At 39.3% G+C, this 15,010-nt stretch overlaps 1 protein-coding gene across 2 annotated transcripts; it reads left to right on the top strand.

The window, feature by feature from the left end:
- The first annotated feature begins 529 nt into the window (after window positions 1-529).
- Window positions 530-9,275, top strand: LOC137047904 (zinc finger and BTB domain-containing protein 12-like). 2 transcript variants are annotated; one of them, XM_067425824.1, is made up of 5 exons: window positions 531-842; window positions 1,725-1,951; window positions 2,831-3,022; window positions 6,051-6,242; window positions 7,812-9,275. In XM_067425824.1, exons 2-5 carry the CDS (start codon window positions 1,742-1,744, stop codon window positions 8,823-8,825), a joined length of 1,608 nt encoding a protein of 535 aa, XP_067281925.1. In that variant the 5' UTR covers window positions 531-842; window positions 1,725-1,741; the 3' UTR covers window positions 8,826-9,275. The 2 variants fall into 2 exon arrangements, with proteins under 2 accessions (XP_067281926.1, XP_067281925.1); XM_067425825.1 differs by lacking the exon at window positions 6,051-6,242 and having other exon boundaries at window positions 530-842.
- Window positions 9,276-15,010: the final 5,735 nt, after the last annotated feature.

Here is a 15,010-nt window from a genome sequence, read left to right on the forward strand (position 1 = left end):
CAGTCAGTTTTCTGCCATGTAAATAACATTAAAATAATCAATAATCATTATGAACTGTGTTATTAAGATTCCAGTTCTTTTTGAAGGATTTGACATTTTCTGTCTTATATTCGCTAAAAATCATTTTAACTTTGTCAAATATAACATTTTTATTCTCATATTAAAATACCAGCCATCCTGGATTCATAGCGCCTCCGCGTGGTTACCCACCATTGTATGCAAATCATTCACACATAAAACAAAGATTGAAGGCTTTTTGACAATCTAAAGAGTAAAGACATATAAACTCACACTCAGGGAAAAAAATGCTTGCTGGATTTTTATTCAAAAATACAAAAGTTGCAAGTGGTCAAAGTACCAATAGCATACTGCCTAAAATATGAACAACGACCTGGTAAAACTAATGCGCATGCGCGTTGTAGAGTAAACAAACACGCGGTTGGCTCTTGACTGTAAAAAATATATATTGAACACAGCCGCCATATTAAGCGTTACGCCGCCAAGATCGTTTCTGTTGTCTACATGGGCTTTTATTTTGAAAATCGTCTTTCGGCTTCGAAATTTCCTGTTAGTTTTCTGACTTCATTTCTGTCTGCGAATATTAGCTGTTAACATTTTAGCTGTGTTTAAAACACACGGAACAAAATAGAAAATATCTAGTAGGTATGACCGAACTTAGACACATAAAAACAACGGACTTTTGTAAACGAGTTCAGTTTGATTGTTTTAGTTTGATGTTTTCGCTATCCCAGTGATGTGGATGAAGCTGGATTGATCTCCAGACATCATACATGTGTTTATGTTGTATGATTATTGATTTCTTCTCACTAAATCACTTTCAAGTAAGTTCGTATTGTTTATTAGATGAATGCGCATTGTCGTGAAGAGTGTTAGACGGTCTGTCTGAACAAAAGATGCGAGCTTCTTTACAACACTGTTATAAACATGCGATGGATGGATGCATGACCTTATGTTCAGGGAATATTCATGGACATTATTGTTTCTGTTGCGTTATTTGCGTATTTTTAATGTTAAATTACATGTTATTTACGTGTATAGTAACTTAACTAAATACATTTAAAATAAAAAAATAACGGTTACATATTATGGCTACACTTTATTTTAAGGTGTCATTGTTACAGTGTAATTGTATATTTAAGCACTGAGTTTACTACATGTTACGTTACTTACTACAGGGTTAGGGTTTGGGTGAGGGTTGGTTGCACGTAATTATTCTTAATTTACTGTTGGTAAATACATGCAACATATGTAACAATGACACTGTAAAATAAAGCGTTACCCATTTTATATTAAGTTGTCGTGATAAGATATTTTTTGGATCATTTACTGTTATTACTATAGTAAGTACATAAAGTTAGTAAGGTGTAACATCATTGTTACAATGCAATTATATATTTAAGTAATGAGTTATTGATTAACTATGTACAGAATTAGGGTTTGGTTGAGAGTTAGTTGCATGTAATTATGCATAATTTACTGTTATTACTGTAATGTAAAATACACTGTAATATAAAGTGAGACCATAAAGTGTTACCAAAATAACATTTATGATTTATTAAGAAAGCTTATTGTTTGATGTATAGCTCTTAATTGAGTTATTGTCACCAACGGGATACCTTGATAATTGATTTGAAAGTGTGGATATTTGTTTTGTTTGTATTCATATATAATACTGCACATCAAATAATTTTTCTTTTTTTTAGCATCCTGTAGTAAAAACATGAATGTGGATGTTGTGAGTTTCCGTTTGCCCGGACATGGAGACAACACCCTGGGTAACATGAATTCCCTGCGGACACAGCAGCACTTCTGTGATGTCACCATTGTGGCGGGAGGCAGGCGGATGTTCAGGGGTCATAAGGTTGTGCTGGCTGCATGCTCTGCTTTTCTTAGAGACCAGTTTCTCCTGAACCCATCATCAGAGCTACAGGTGAAGGGCCTCTCATATGATCATTGTCATCAGAAGCTAACCCTTTGATCTTCTGTATCATCAGTGTCACTCTGGTCCGTTTGACTTTTTATGCAGTGGATCTAATAAATGAGTATGCAACCAGTTAGTGTACCTTATTTTGATGCCATTCTTTTCATCCACCCATCCAGGGACACTTTACTCATTAAACCTATTTTAATACCTTTTCATTTTTATTTAGGTGTAATAGCTGCTGGTTTGATAGACTAGTTGGGTTAAGCTAAAATGTAAAACTTTTTGGATTTTGCTCAGAGGTGCTATCAAAACACTAGTACTGTCTCCAAACACAGCAAGATTGGCTCAGTGGCATGACTTTGGGCTAGGGGAGTGTCAGGAAACCTTTTTGAAATCAATCAATATTTATATAATCCTGTTTGCCGTTGCTAGTGATGCAGAATTTACACAGTGAAGTGTGTAATATTTAGGAGGATCTACTGACAGAAATGGAATATAATATACATAACTATGTTTTCAGTGGTGTATAAAGACCTAACATAATGAACCATTATGTTTTTATTACCTAAGAATGAGCCATTTCTATCTACATTCACTGCGGGTCCCGCCATGTTTCTACAATAGTCCTAAACGGACAAACTACTCTACAGAGCGCTAGCTACTCTGCTGTCGCTGACAATGACATCTTTGTCCTGTGTCAGCCACCGTACCTTCTCTATCTGCTTCAAAAGGGAGGGATGAATGGTGGGCGCTTGCAATTCACAACCTCACCACTAGATGCAGCTCAATTTACACAGTGCACCTTTAAAGTCTATTTTTTAGTTTTTATTTGGAAATAATTTGTTTGTTTTAATTCTGTCAACAAATGCTCTCTCTGTTCACCAGGTGTCAATGTTGCACAGCTCAACAGTGGTATGTGAACTCCTTCAGTCCTGCTACACGGGGATGCTGCAGTTCAGTGCCAAAGAGATTGTGAACTACCTGACCGCAGCCAGCTACCTGCAGATGGAGCATGTGGTGGAGAAATGCAGAGGAGCCCTGAGCCAGTACATGCAGCCTCGGAATCGCAGCCCAATTGTGAGTATTCCAACCTCAAACGCTGGTCACCATTACATGCCTTGTATCTTCTTAATTAAATAGTTCATCCAGAAATAAAAATCCTGTCTTGGAGGTGACAACCTTTTCTATACATGTACATTAGGGCTGGGTATCATTCAAACATTTTGGATATCGAGACTGATACCAGTAGTGAACACGCCTATAGAGAGAAATGCACCTATAATTTGGATTACATAATCAAAGTATTTGTTTTCGATTCAAATTAGTTAGTTTAAAAGTAGACATTTCAAGCTTTCTATAATCCTATTTCTCATGCCTATGAGGCAAGTAGCCTATATGGTAAGTTTCGTGATTATGAATTGATTAATGTGACACGCTGCAATTCTTCTTGCAGTCAAATACGCAGGAACTTTCTGCTCCTAATGTTTAAAGGGATAGTTCACCCAAAAATGAAAATTCTGTCTTCATTTACTGACCCTCAAGTTGTTCCAAACTTGTAAGAATTTCTTATTTCTGCTAAACACAAAAGAAGATATTTTGAAAAATGTTTGTAACAAAGCAGAAAAATTGGGAAAAAATACTATGGTAGTCAATGGTTGCTTTATATGCTATGTTAGAAACATTCTTCAAAATATCTTATTTTGTGTTCAACAGAAGAAAGAAATTCTTACAGGTTTGGAACAACTTCAGGATGAATAAATGATGACAGATTTTTCATTTTTGGGTGAACTATCTGGTATTAAAAAGCGTTTTTATCAATCTGATCACAAGTGGACGGCGTTAAATACTGGTGTAAACATTTTGAGCTTGTCTACTTTCGACCACTTTCAGATGTAGTTGAAAAAGTATTCGACCAGATTGCTATCGTGGTGTAGACAATCATTGTCAAATGAGTTCAAATAGCCACAAAAGACCGCTTACTCTTTGCCTGCTGACCTAACATTATGGGAAGTGCACTAGCCAGAAGGGATTTAAACTTTGTTGGCTGAAGACCTAAGTTTATTTTGAAGACACCATTTTTTACCACGGTCAATGTTTTCTCACCATTCCTGATTTCTAACATGCACTCACCACATTTTCCATGGTCTTGTGGCTTTGAGAGCAGAATCTAAATATGCTGCTCTCTGTACATTTTTCTGTCGCTTCCTTTCACGTTCATATGTAAATCGCACAGGCTTATTTTGTCCATTAGATCGAAAGTTCTGTAAAAAACACATACATTTACCCACACGTAGACACCTTCTCTCAAACAAATCAGGACAGAAGTGGTCAAAAGTGGACAAAATTGACAGATTAAAACACCAAGTGTAAGTGGATGTCTCCCTCGTCTACTTGTGATCTGATTGTCCAAACGCATCTCAATACCAGGGGTAAACAGGGATTGGGAAAGGTTGTGGAGTGGGAAAGGTTGTGGAGTGGTTAATTGCATGCAGAAGAGGTGTCTCCAGCAGCTTGGGTGGAGGTTGGTAGCTCATTCCACCAGAGAGGATCAGAGAGAGTGAAGAATTTGGAGGGTGACTTTGTGCTGTAGGGAAAGGCCAAGGACTAGACATGATGAATGGAAGTCCAGGAGTCAAGATATGCAATGAATTAAAGAATTTTACTGAAGAATAGTTTGGATTCATCAGCAGAAGTCAGCTTTAACCCTCAGCAAGGAGTTCATAGGCCTCTTTGCATACACACACATTCTTTTGACTATAAGTAACATTATACCTACATCTCTACTAACTCTCATTAGATAGTTTTAGTAGACTGGTAGGGCTAAAATAACTTGACATAACTTTTTTTTTTTTTTTTTTTTTTGAATTCTGTAGCACTTTGAGATTTTGTTTAATATAAAGTGCATTATAAATAAAATGTATTATTATTATTATTATTATTATTACATGTACTTGCATAGTTACTTATTGTCAACAGAATGTTCAAAAGAGACCATTCAAATTGTTAAAGTGTTACCATAAATTCACCCTATGTATTTTCTAAATGCACTCGACCTTCCATTGAAACAACAGACTTCTGTCTGGTGATGTATGCCAAAAAGCAGCGAGTAGTTATTGAAACTCAGTTATAGGGACTAGCCATCAGAAGGCCCCCCAAGAACTAAATGTTCCCCTAGGTCCATTTTCCTGGTTGCATGCGCAATAGCAGTGGCAAACTCTGAACTGCCGTAAGCTGGCGGACAGCGACGTCCTTTAATTGTGGCATTCAACAACTGAAGAATGGAGGACACTGTGATCAGAGTTGTGTTTTTGTTTGGGTTGTGGGCTTTGTGATATTGGAGATGGAATGTAAATGTATAAGTTATGTGATTGAAAGGGCAAAAAGAAGGGCTAAGAGACTAAATATCCTACGACAACTTGCAGTGCTACATTTCTTTGAGAAAAAAACACAATGCCACAGACAAAATCAACAGGTTAATGCGACCTGTTGCTGTTTTCTGCGTTTATCCGGTTAGTTTGTGATGTAAGTAAATGTACCCTGTTTTTACACAGCTTTTTAAAAATGGCAGGTTCCCGTGTTTCGTATTCGCATTTGTTCAGCAAACATCACTGGTAGTTCCTATTGTGTTGGATTAGACCCTACTCTAAAAGAGTTCCTGCTGTATAAACAGGCCAAAAAGCTGGTACTTCTGCCAATTGTTATAGAAACTATGAAAACGTTCCTCCGGTGTGAAAGCCCATATTGTCCTCAACTTTTGTCTGCAGTAGTTCTTGGTTTCAGAGAAGTGAAACCATACAACTGAATATATACAAATAATACAACTGAAATTACCACTTCTATGGTGGTACTTGTTCTTGAAGCTTGACAGCCCATGGTGATTGTTTGATTCTTTGATGCTAAAGATATACTTTTTTGTGCAACAGAAGTTTGAAATGACATGAGGGTCGAAATGAGAGTAAATGATAACAGCATTTGTATTTTTGGCTGAACTATCTAATTATTATACCATCATTTAAAAATATAGTGCAACATTGCAATTCTTTCTCACTCCTTTTCCACTTTGCTCTTGTTCATTCATTGTCTGTTCCTCTCACAATCTATTCAGACTGTGAAATCAGAAGACCCTCAGTCTATGCCAGTGATTGTCAGTGGAAGTACCCATTCACTGGGATCTATTTCATCTCCTTCTGATACTGCATCGCTGCATCCTCACAGTTCAGGAAAGGAGCTCCATTCTGCTGATGCTGAACTCTCCAACATTCCTCTCAAAGATGACAGTGATTTGACCATGCACCATGTAAATATCTGTTGGATTTGCTTCAGAAGCTAATAGATCAAATGTCTGTTAGCATTTTAGGATTTGATGTGGGTCTTCTTAATCTCAAATGAAAATACAGAACGTTCGTTCACACTTATAGCCCTACCACTAGAATTTGTCAAGTGTTGATATTGTGATTGAAGTAGTCGTCCCTGCTGATGGATAGTCGAATATGAATAAGTTGTCCTGGATTTTGTCACAGTCATTTCCAAAACACGCTTGAAGCAGTTAAAGGGGTACTTCAGCGCTGGGAAGATGAATCTGTTTTTAAACCGGGTCATTAATGTAGTAATTTTTTAATTTAATTTCTTCTAGACTGAGAAATGACAGAAAATGTATTTTTGTCTCATGGGGATGAAAGAAAAATTCCCAGAATGCTTCGCTGCCCTACGAGGCCACTCCCAAAGCCATTGCTACTAGATTACTGAATCACTTTCACTTTCCCACCGCGACCGCGTTCATTTTCATAAAATTAGTTCAGTTAGAGAACAGACACTACAATTAAAAACTGAACATGTCTGTTCAATATGTGATTTAGCCTCTGAGGGAGTGTCACACAGTGCAAACTGCAGGAGTCAAATTACATACATTCGTGATGAGCTGAATGAGCTCTCGTGATGAGAGCTGAGGTAAACGCGACTGCACTAGAAATGCGGCATAGATTCACAACGCATGTTCAGTCTGCTGTGTTTTCAGTTCATGCCTTTGGAAGCTTAACTTTCATAGGAATTAATTTGAGAAGTTGTTTACTTACTTTGCGCCGCCAGCCGCCGTTTACATGAATGCCTGAGGCTGAGCTGCGAGCTGAGCTGTGAGTGTGATCTCTCATTCCCCATGCTCGGGTTGAAAACATGTGGAAATGGCTCCCTCTGCTAGCTGTAGTCTTTAGCCTCTGGCCAAAAATTCCTCCCCTAAATTGCGTCATCGGAGGAATTTTTCCATAAATAAAATGCATAAATCTCTTGTCTCAGGGGGATATGAGGAGGAGGAGCACAATCATTCGAATATAATCCAGGGTTTCTACTGATACAAAGCCATGTGCTAATCGCTGAAGTAACCCTTTAACTAATAACACACACTATTCCAGCCGACCAATCAGAGTACATTGTACTTTTCTGCGTTACTGATAGACTTGGAAGAGAGGTGCTGCAGTAATGTAAATTATGTGAAAACATTTAAGCATGAAAACTTATTCTAGTAAACCCCAAAAACAAAATTAAGACTTTAAAAAAATGGCATAAAAGGTCCCCTTTAAATAGAAATAGAAATAATGCCCTTCTAGAAAACTTAATGGCTAAATAAAAAACGTATTAAAATTATTGCAATGTTCCTTATTTTTACATCGCCAGCAAACATGACAAATTATGTATATTCACAATAAAGCCCAGCCCTATTTGATAGTTGACACATAACTGCCTTAGTTGCATATATTTACATAAAGACTCACCTGAAACAGTTGTCGCATCAATTTGATCAAATTAATTACTTTTGGCAGTTCGCTTGTTTGCGTTAAACAAGTTCAACTAATTTATTTTTTCACCATGACAGGTTAGAGGATCAGATGCATCTGGCCACTTTGAGGGAGAGGATGGGCATGAAAGTGACGTCTTTCAGGTGCACATCAATGATGAACATCAAGACCCAGAGAAATCCCCAGGTGCTGGGGAGGAAGACAGAGAAGCTGTTGTTGTATTAGATGACCACTGTCAACTGGACACAGGCATAGAGGAGCCCAATATGGATGGGCGAGCCAAAGGCCTCCGAGGGCCGGGCCGCATATGGAGACGTCGGCACGGAGAGAACAGGGGAGGCAGAGGAAGAGGCTTTAAACACAGGAAGCGGTACACCTTCAAGGACCGCAAGCTCTTGGGTAACTATCAGGAGGCGTGGCGCTTTCCAACCCCAGATGAGATTATGGGTAGTTTTGGAACGGACTTTGGGGCCAGTTACCTGTCCAATCAGCATCTTGCCGATGGTACTGTCCGCATTGACTACAGGGCTGGAGAGGGACAAGGAGAAGAGATCGGCTCTGATGGAGCTCCTGCACACTTTGGTGTGGAAGCTTCCAACGGAGAAGAAGGAATGGGAGTCGGGGCGCCTTCAAATGAGCGTGGAGCTGCTGACGAGTCTGTGGCAGTGGTGGGATCCACGTCTTGTGTAACGGGACCAGTAGTGTGCGAGGATTGCGGATTAGCATTTTCCTCAACACAGGATTTAGCCATGCATTCCCTGTCAACACACCGGCTTTATGTGTGTCCATGCTGCGGGAAGCATTTCAGCCACTCCAGTAACCTCAACCGCCACATGATCGTCCATCGCGGCTCATCAAAGCTCCACTGCTGCCCCCTGTGCCACAAGACCTTCACTCAGAAGTCAACACTGTGCGACCACATGAACCTGCACAGCGGAGAGCGCCCGCATGTGTGCGCATACTGCCATGTCAGCTTTGCCCACAAGCCTGCTCTACGCCGCCACCTAAAAGAGCAACACGGGAGGACCACAGCCCAAAACTACCTGGAGATGCAGCGAAACAATGAGGGCAGTGTAGGGGGAGGAGTTTAGATCACATTTAATCATCAGTAGTGTAGGTTGTTACAATGAAATAAAAATGATCCTTATTTACTTTGTTAATACACGTTTCTAGGCTTATTGTGCATAATTTATCAGTGCACATTAGGAAAAAAAATGTTTGTCTTCGTAATCAGTATACACTATATTGCCAAAAGTATTGGGACACCCCTCCAAATCGAAGCGAGTAAACGAGCAAGAGACATGGGAGGAGCAAGCGAGCGAGACCGGGGCTTGATTGAGAATGAGCGTCACTTACGAGGCACTTCTCAAGTCCTCTCATGAGGGATCTCGGAGGCATATAAGGACGAGACGACCAGGCCTGGAATTTGAGTTGTATTTTGTTTGCGTTTTAATATGTGTGTGCGCGGCAGTCGTCCGTGAGAGGCTGCCACCTTTACTTTCGGTTTGTTTATTTTATTTGATTAAAGACTTTTAAATGTTCGCCGGTTCCCGCCTCCTTCTTCCCTTATAAACAAACTTCATTACACCAATCATGTCCATGGCCCCAGGTGTATAAAATCAAGCACCTAGGCATGCAGACTGCTTCTACAAACATCTGTAAAAGAATGGTCGCTCTCAGGAGCTCAGTGAATTCAAGCGTGGTACCGTGATAGGTTGCCACCTGTGCAATAAGTTAATTCATGAAATTTCCTCACTACTATATTCCACGGTCAACTGTATTATATCAAAGTGGAAACATTTGGGAACAATGGGAAACTGCAGAGTCAATAGGTACAGACTTCCAAACTTTGTGTGGCCTACAGATTAGCTCAAGAACTGCTTGGAGAGCTTCATGGAATGGGTTCCAATGGCCGAGCAGCTGCATCCAAGCCTTATATCACCAAGTGCAATGCAAAGCGTCGGATGCAGTAGTGTAAAGCACACCGTCACTAGCAGTGGAGACGTTCTCTGGAGTGACAAAATATGCTTCTCTGTCGGGTAATACGATGGACGAGTCAGTGTTTGGCGGTTGCCAAAGTTTGGTGGTGGGGGATTGTGGTGTAGGGTTGGGTATGGCCCCTTAGTTCCATTAGAGAAACTTAATGCTTCAGCATACAAGACATTTTGGACAATTTAATAATCCCAACTTTGTGGGAAAAGTTTGGGGATGGTCCCTTCTTGTTCCAACTAGGGGTGTTCCTGACTAAGGATTTACATAGTTGAATCAGAATTGTTAAGTCTTGCCTATAGTCGAATGGGGGATGAACATTAGTAAAATGATCCCTCATAATATTTTAAAGCCACAATGTACAGAACACGCAAAGATTTCGATTTTTTTTTTTTTATACAAATGTTTTGGATGAATAAACATAAAAAATAAATTACTGCAGAAAGGCCATAATGCAGACAGGATTTGCTTTTCACATGGCAAATCTAATTAAATCGGCTAAATTGTTGTGAGAGTCCGCTCTGCAGTGCAACATTGATGCACCGAAAAACAAAACATTTATTTACAGAATTTAATTAGAACAGAATATGCCTTTCTAATGCATAATAAGAATCACAACTGCACAACAAATGTGTGTAAATACAAAATATCTAAAATGCAGGGGAAATTATATTCAAAAAACAGGGATGCCTTCAATTTGACAACCCTGAGGGATGAATAAATACAATGCTTTGAAATCACTTGTACCCTAACGTTATCTGATCAGAAAACAAATCCAGTCTGCCTCTATACTTTTGAGTCTTTTTAAATTGTGTGCAAGGAAAACTGCTATTTGAAATCGGACATTATGACAAGATGAATTTTGATGATTATTTACCAGTAAAGACTATATGTGTGAAAGAGGATATTGAGCAGCCTCATATAGCCAATATGGCATGATCATTGATTCATAACACCTCTGTGAAGATACGACTAGAAGATACGATTGGTAGTTGAATCAGGCTCCTATCGAATCTTCGACTATTCAGGGTCACCCCTAGTTCCAGCATCACTGCGCACCAGTGCACAAAGTGGTCCATAAAGACATGGATGAGCGAGTTTGCTGTGGAGGAACTTGACTGGCCTGCACAGAGTCCTGACCTCAACCCGATAGAACACCTTTGGGATGAATAAGAGTGGAGACAGCAAGCCAGGCCTTCTCGTTCAACATCAGTGCCTGACCTCACACATTCGCTTCTAGAAGAATAGTCAAAAATTCCCATAAACACACTCCTAAACCTTGTGGAAAACCTTCCCAAAAGAGTTGAAGCTGTTAAAGCTGCAAAGGATGGGCCAACTCCATATTAAACCCTACGGATTTAGAATAAGATGTCATTACATTTTATGTGCATGTAAAGACAGGTGTCCCAAAATGTTTGGCAATATAGTTTATTAACTTTATGGTTGCTTTTATTGTGCAGGCCAAACACTGCCAAAGCATTTGCTCTTTAGCCTGGAGAAACTAAATGGTAGTGCTCTGAGGACCAGTTTACACTGCATCGACAGACACTGACAAAGGGCAACAGGCATTTCACTGGTTTACTGGACCAATGTTACGCTGTTGGTGTCTTTTGGCATTGGTCGGCACTTGTTTTCACATAGTGAATGTTTCGCATATCGGTATATGTCAGGTAGGAGAATCTCTGAGAAGTGACGTACTGTCACCTGTGGATTGCCCCCATTGGACGGCATCTATTGATGGAGTGTGAATTGGCCTTTATATTCACTTTTAGGGACAGTTTACCAAAAAGTTTAAATCTGTATTTTTTTTACAATTCCCTTATGTCAGGTGTCTCCAACCTTATTTCACTTGAGAGGTACTTTTTTAAACGTCAAAGTGGCTGAGAGCTACCCATGTTATACAATTATCAAATCTCTTAAATAATATATCATCACTCTCAAATGAACAATGATCCATGAAAATAGTGTTTCTTTTCATTTTTGTTTGCTTAAATGCTGTCTGTACTCTTCCTGATGCAAACAAGCTGGTTGAAACTTCAACATCCCATTGTAATTACATCTGCATGTTCATAAATAAATAACCTCATGGCCCATGTCAAATACTACTCATCCTCAAAGTGTTGATGAGCCACATTGACTTCCATAGTACTATTATTTCCCCTATACTATGGAAGTAAATAGGGCCCATCAACTGTTTGGTTACCCATATTTATCAAACTATCTTCTTTTGTGCTCACTGCTCAGCAGAAGATAGTCTGAAAAATATGGGTAACCAAACAGTTGATAGGCACCATTGACTTCCATTTTATGTGAACTAGCCGTTTACACCGCATAAGAGCACAAATACTACAGTGCGGTTTCTCTTTACAGGTTAAAGTTCATTTACTACAAGTAAGCAGATGGTAATGGACACCAAGGGAAGGTCTAGCATGTGTGATTTGAAAGAATACAAACAAAATGTTCATAAATTAGTACTGTGGCGTGATAAGGAAAGTACAAAAATGTGTTTGTCATTTTTGCTGTAGTGTCTGTATGTCGCTAATTCCATGAAAGCCTTATTAAAACACTTGCTCCAACTGTAATTTTTTTGCTGTGAATTAATATTACATGCTGGTTTTCTTCAAGGCATTCATATTCATATAATACGCGGACAAAAAAAACAACACGAGACATTTCTCAAAATACCTTGTGCCACAGTAAAAAGTTACGTCACACAGGTTTTGAACGACATGAGGGTGAAAACATGATGACAGAATATTCATTTTTCATGATCTATAAAGAGTTACAGTAGAACTTTTCCCACTGCACTTACCTTGCTTTAAAACTCAGGTATTATTTAGAAGAGGGATTATGAAACCCTGCTCCAGAGTTAGCACCATTTTCTTAGTATTACTTAAAAGTATTATGCAAACCCTTCATTGTTGTTAATGTTAAAATGTTACGGCTAAACAGACACCAAATCAGAAATTTGACACTGCATACCTACTTGCATGCTTTGAACAGTCACAGAAACACTGTTGTATTTAGTTTATCTGTTTACCAACATTTGAGGGCTATTTAAAGTTCATGATGGGTTCATCCAACAATCTCTTGATACTTCAAACTTGAAACCACCTTGTTCATAATCTCTTCCATTTTCAAAGCATGCCAGGTTCTGATGCAAGCCTGGCCACCTCTTACTGACTGATCTGATGATTTCTGTATCTTCAGATAGGACTTTCTGTTTGTATCCCAAAGTGATGGCAGCCATTGCACATTTCTTCTAAACAGTGCTACTTCCTGTTGACCACTGCAACTGTCTTAACTGCTTCATATGCACTCACCTAAAGGATTATTAGGAACACCTGAACAGACTCAATTTCGCATTAATGCAATTATCTAATCAACCAATCACATTGCAGTTGCTTCAATGCATTTAGGGGTGTAGTCCTGATCAAGACAATTTCCTGAACTCCAAACTGAATGTCAGAATGGGAAAGAAAGGTGATTTAAGCAATTTTGAGTGTGACATGGTTGTTGGTACCAGACAGGCCGATCTGAGTATTTCACAATCTGCTCAGTTACTGAGATTTTCACATACAACCATTTCTAGGGTTTAAAAACATCCAGTATACGGCAGTCCTGTGGGCAAAAATGCGTTGTTGATGCTCGAGGTCAGAGGAGAATGGGCCAACTGATTCAAGCTGATAGAAGAGCAACTTTGTCTGAAATATCCACTCGTTACAACCGAGGTATGCAGCAAAGCATTTGTGAAGCCACAACACGCACAACCTTAAGGCAGATGGTCTACAACAGCAGAAGACCCCACCGGGTACCACTCATCTCCACTACAAATAGGAAAGAGAGGCTAAAATTTGCACAAGCTCACCAAAATTGGACAGTGGAAGACTGGAAAATGTTGTCTGGTCTGATGAGTCTCGATTTTTGTTGAGGCATTCAGATGGTAGAGTCAGAATTTGGCATAAACAGAATGAGAACATGGATCCATCATGCCTTGTTACTGTTATGTTGTCACACTATCATAACATGTAGTGAACACTTGGGGTTAAACCACGTTCAATAAACACAGCCGAACATTCAGGAATACTTTACTTCTTCTGAATTTATTGTAAAGAACACAACAACTAATAATTACAAGTGGCAGTGCCACCTGCAGGCACAATAGGGGAAAAGCAGTATTACATACATAACAGTTACCCCTGTGCAGGCTGCTGGTGGTGGTGTAATGGTGTGGGGGATGTTTTCTTGGCACACTTTAGGCCCCTTAATGCCAATTGGGCATCATTTAAATGTCACGGCCTACCTGAGCATTGTTTCTGACCATGTCCATCCCTTTATGACCACCATGTACACATCCTCTGATGGCTATTTCCAGCAGGCACTGTCACAAAGCTCAAATCATTTCAAATTGGTTACTTGAACATGACAATGAGTTCACTGTACTAAAATGACCCCCACAGTCACCAGATCTCAACCCAATAGAGCATCTTTGGGATGTGGTGGAACGGGAGCTTCATGCCCTGGATGTGCATCCCACAAATCTCCATCAACTGCAAGATGCTATCCTGTGGATATGGGCCAACATTTCTGAAGAATGCTTTCAGCACCTTGTTGAATCAATGCCATGTAGAAGTAAGGCAGTTCTGAAGACATAAGGGGGTCAAAAACAGAATTAGTATGGTGTTCATAATAATCCTTTAGGTGAGTGTAACTTTAGCAGTCACATCAGACGATGGGACTGTGAATAAATAAATTATCTTATCCAGGACCTCTTTTAGCTGCTTCTACACCAACCCTGCCATATGTTTATTCAAATAATCTGTATAGATACTGTCCTCTTAATTGAATGATATCTGGTCATTCCTCACTGCTTTATGAATAGAAATGCCATGTGTCTTTGTTGGTTTATATATGTCAGTCTAGAAAATCATCCATATAGCTGCATAAGGCTGGCAATCTCACATCTTGTCACAATTGAAAATCTCAAACACTGCCGTAAACAGGATGGTAGAGATTAAACAACTCATTGACATTCGTTTTCCAGTTCCTGACAACTAGTTATGAAATGCAATATAGGGTTTATATAACATAGTGCATGCCCCTCTGTATTTGTATTCTGTTTCCCTTTAGGCAAAACCAGAGCACTGCAATGTCTGAACCAGAGCTCATATAATCAATAGCATCTAATGTTGTTTATTGTTGCAGGGAGCTTGTACCACACAGCAGGGGACTACAGTAAACCGGTTATTATTTACATACACAATTATCCATACAAAGCTCAAATTCA

The sequence above is a fragment of the Pseudorasbora parva genome, chromosome 19, assembly GCF_024679245.1.
Source record: "Pseudorasbora parva isolate DD20220531a chromosome 19, ASM2467924v1, whole genome shotgun sequence".
Taxonomy (NCBI): Eukaryota; Metazoa; Chordata; class Actinopteri; order Cypriniformes; family Gobionidae; genus Pseudorasbora; species Pseudorasbora parva.

Bases quoted from the DNA above. Each gene is read 5' to 3' on its own strand.
- LOC137047904 (XM_067425824.1), top strand. From the start codon at position 1,742: ATGAATGTGGATGTTGTGAGTTTCCGTTTGCCCGGACATGGAGACAAC. The intron at 1,952-2,830 runs GTGAAGGGCCTC...TCTGTTCACCAG, and splicing joins ACCCATCATCAGAGCTACAG to GTGTCAATGTTGCACAGCTC. The intron at 6,243-7,811 runs GTAAATATCTGT...TCACCATGACAG, and splicing joins GTGATTTGACCATGCACCAT to GTTAGAGGATCAGATGCATC.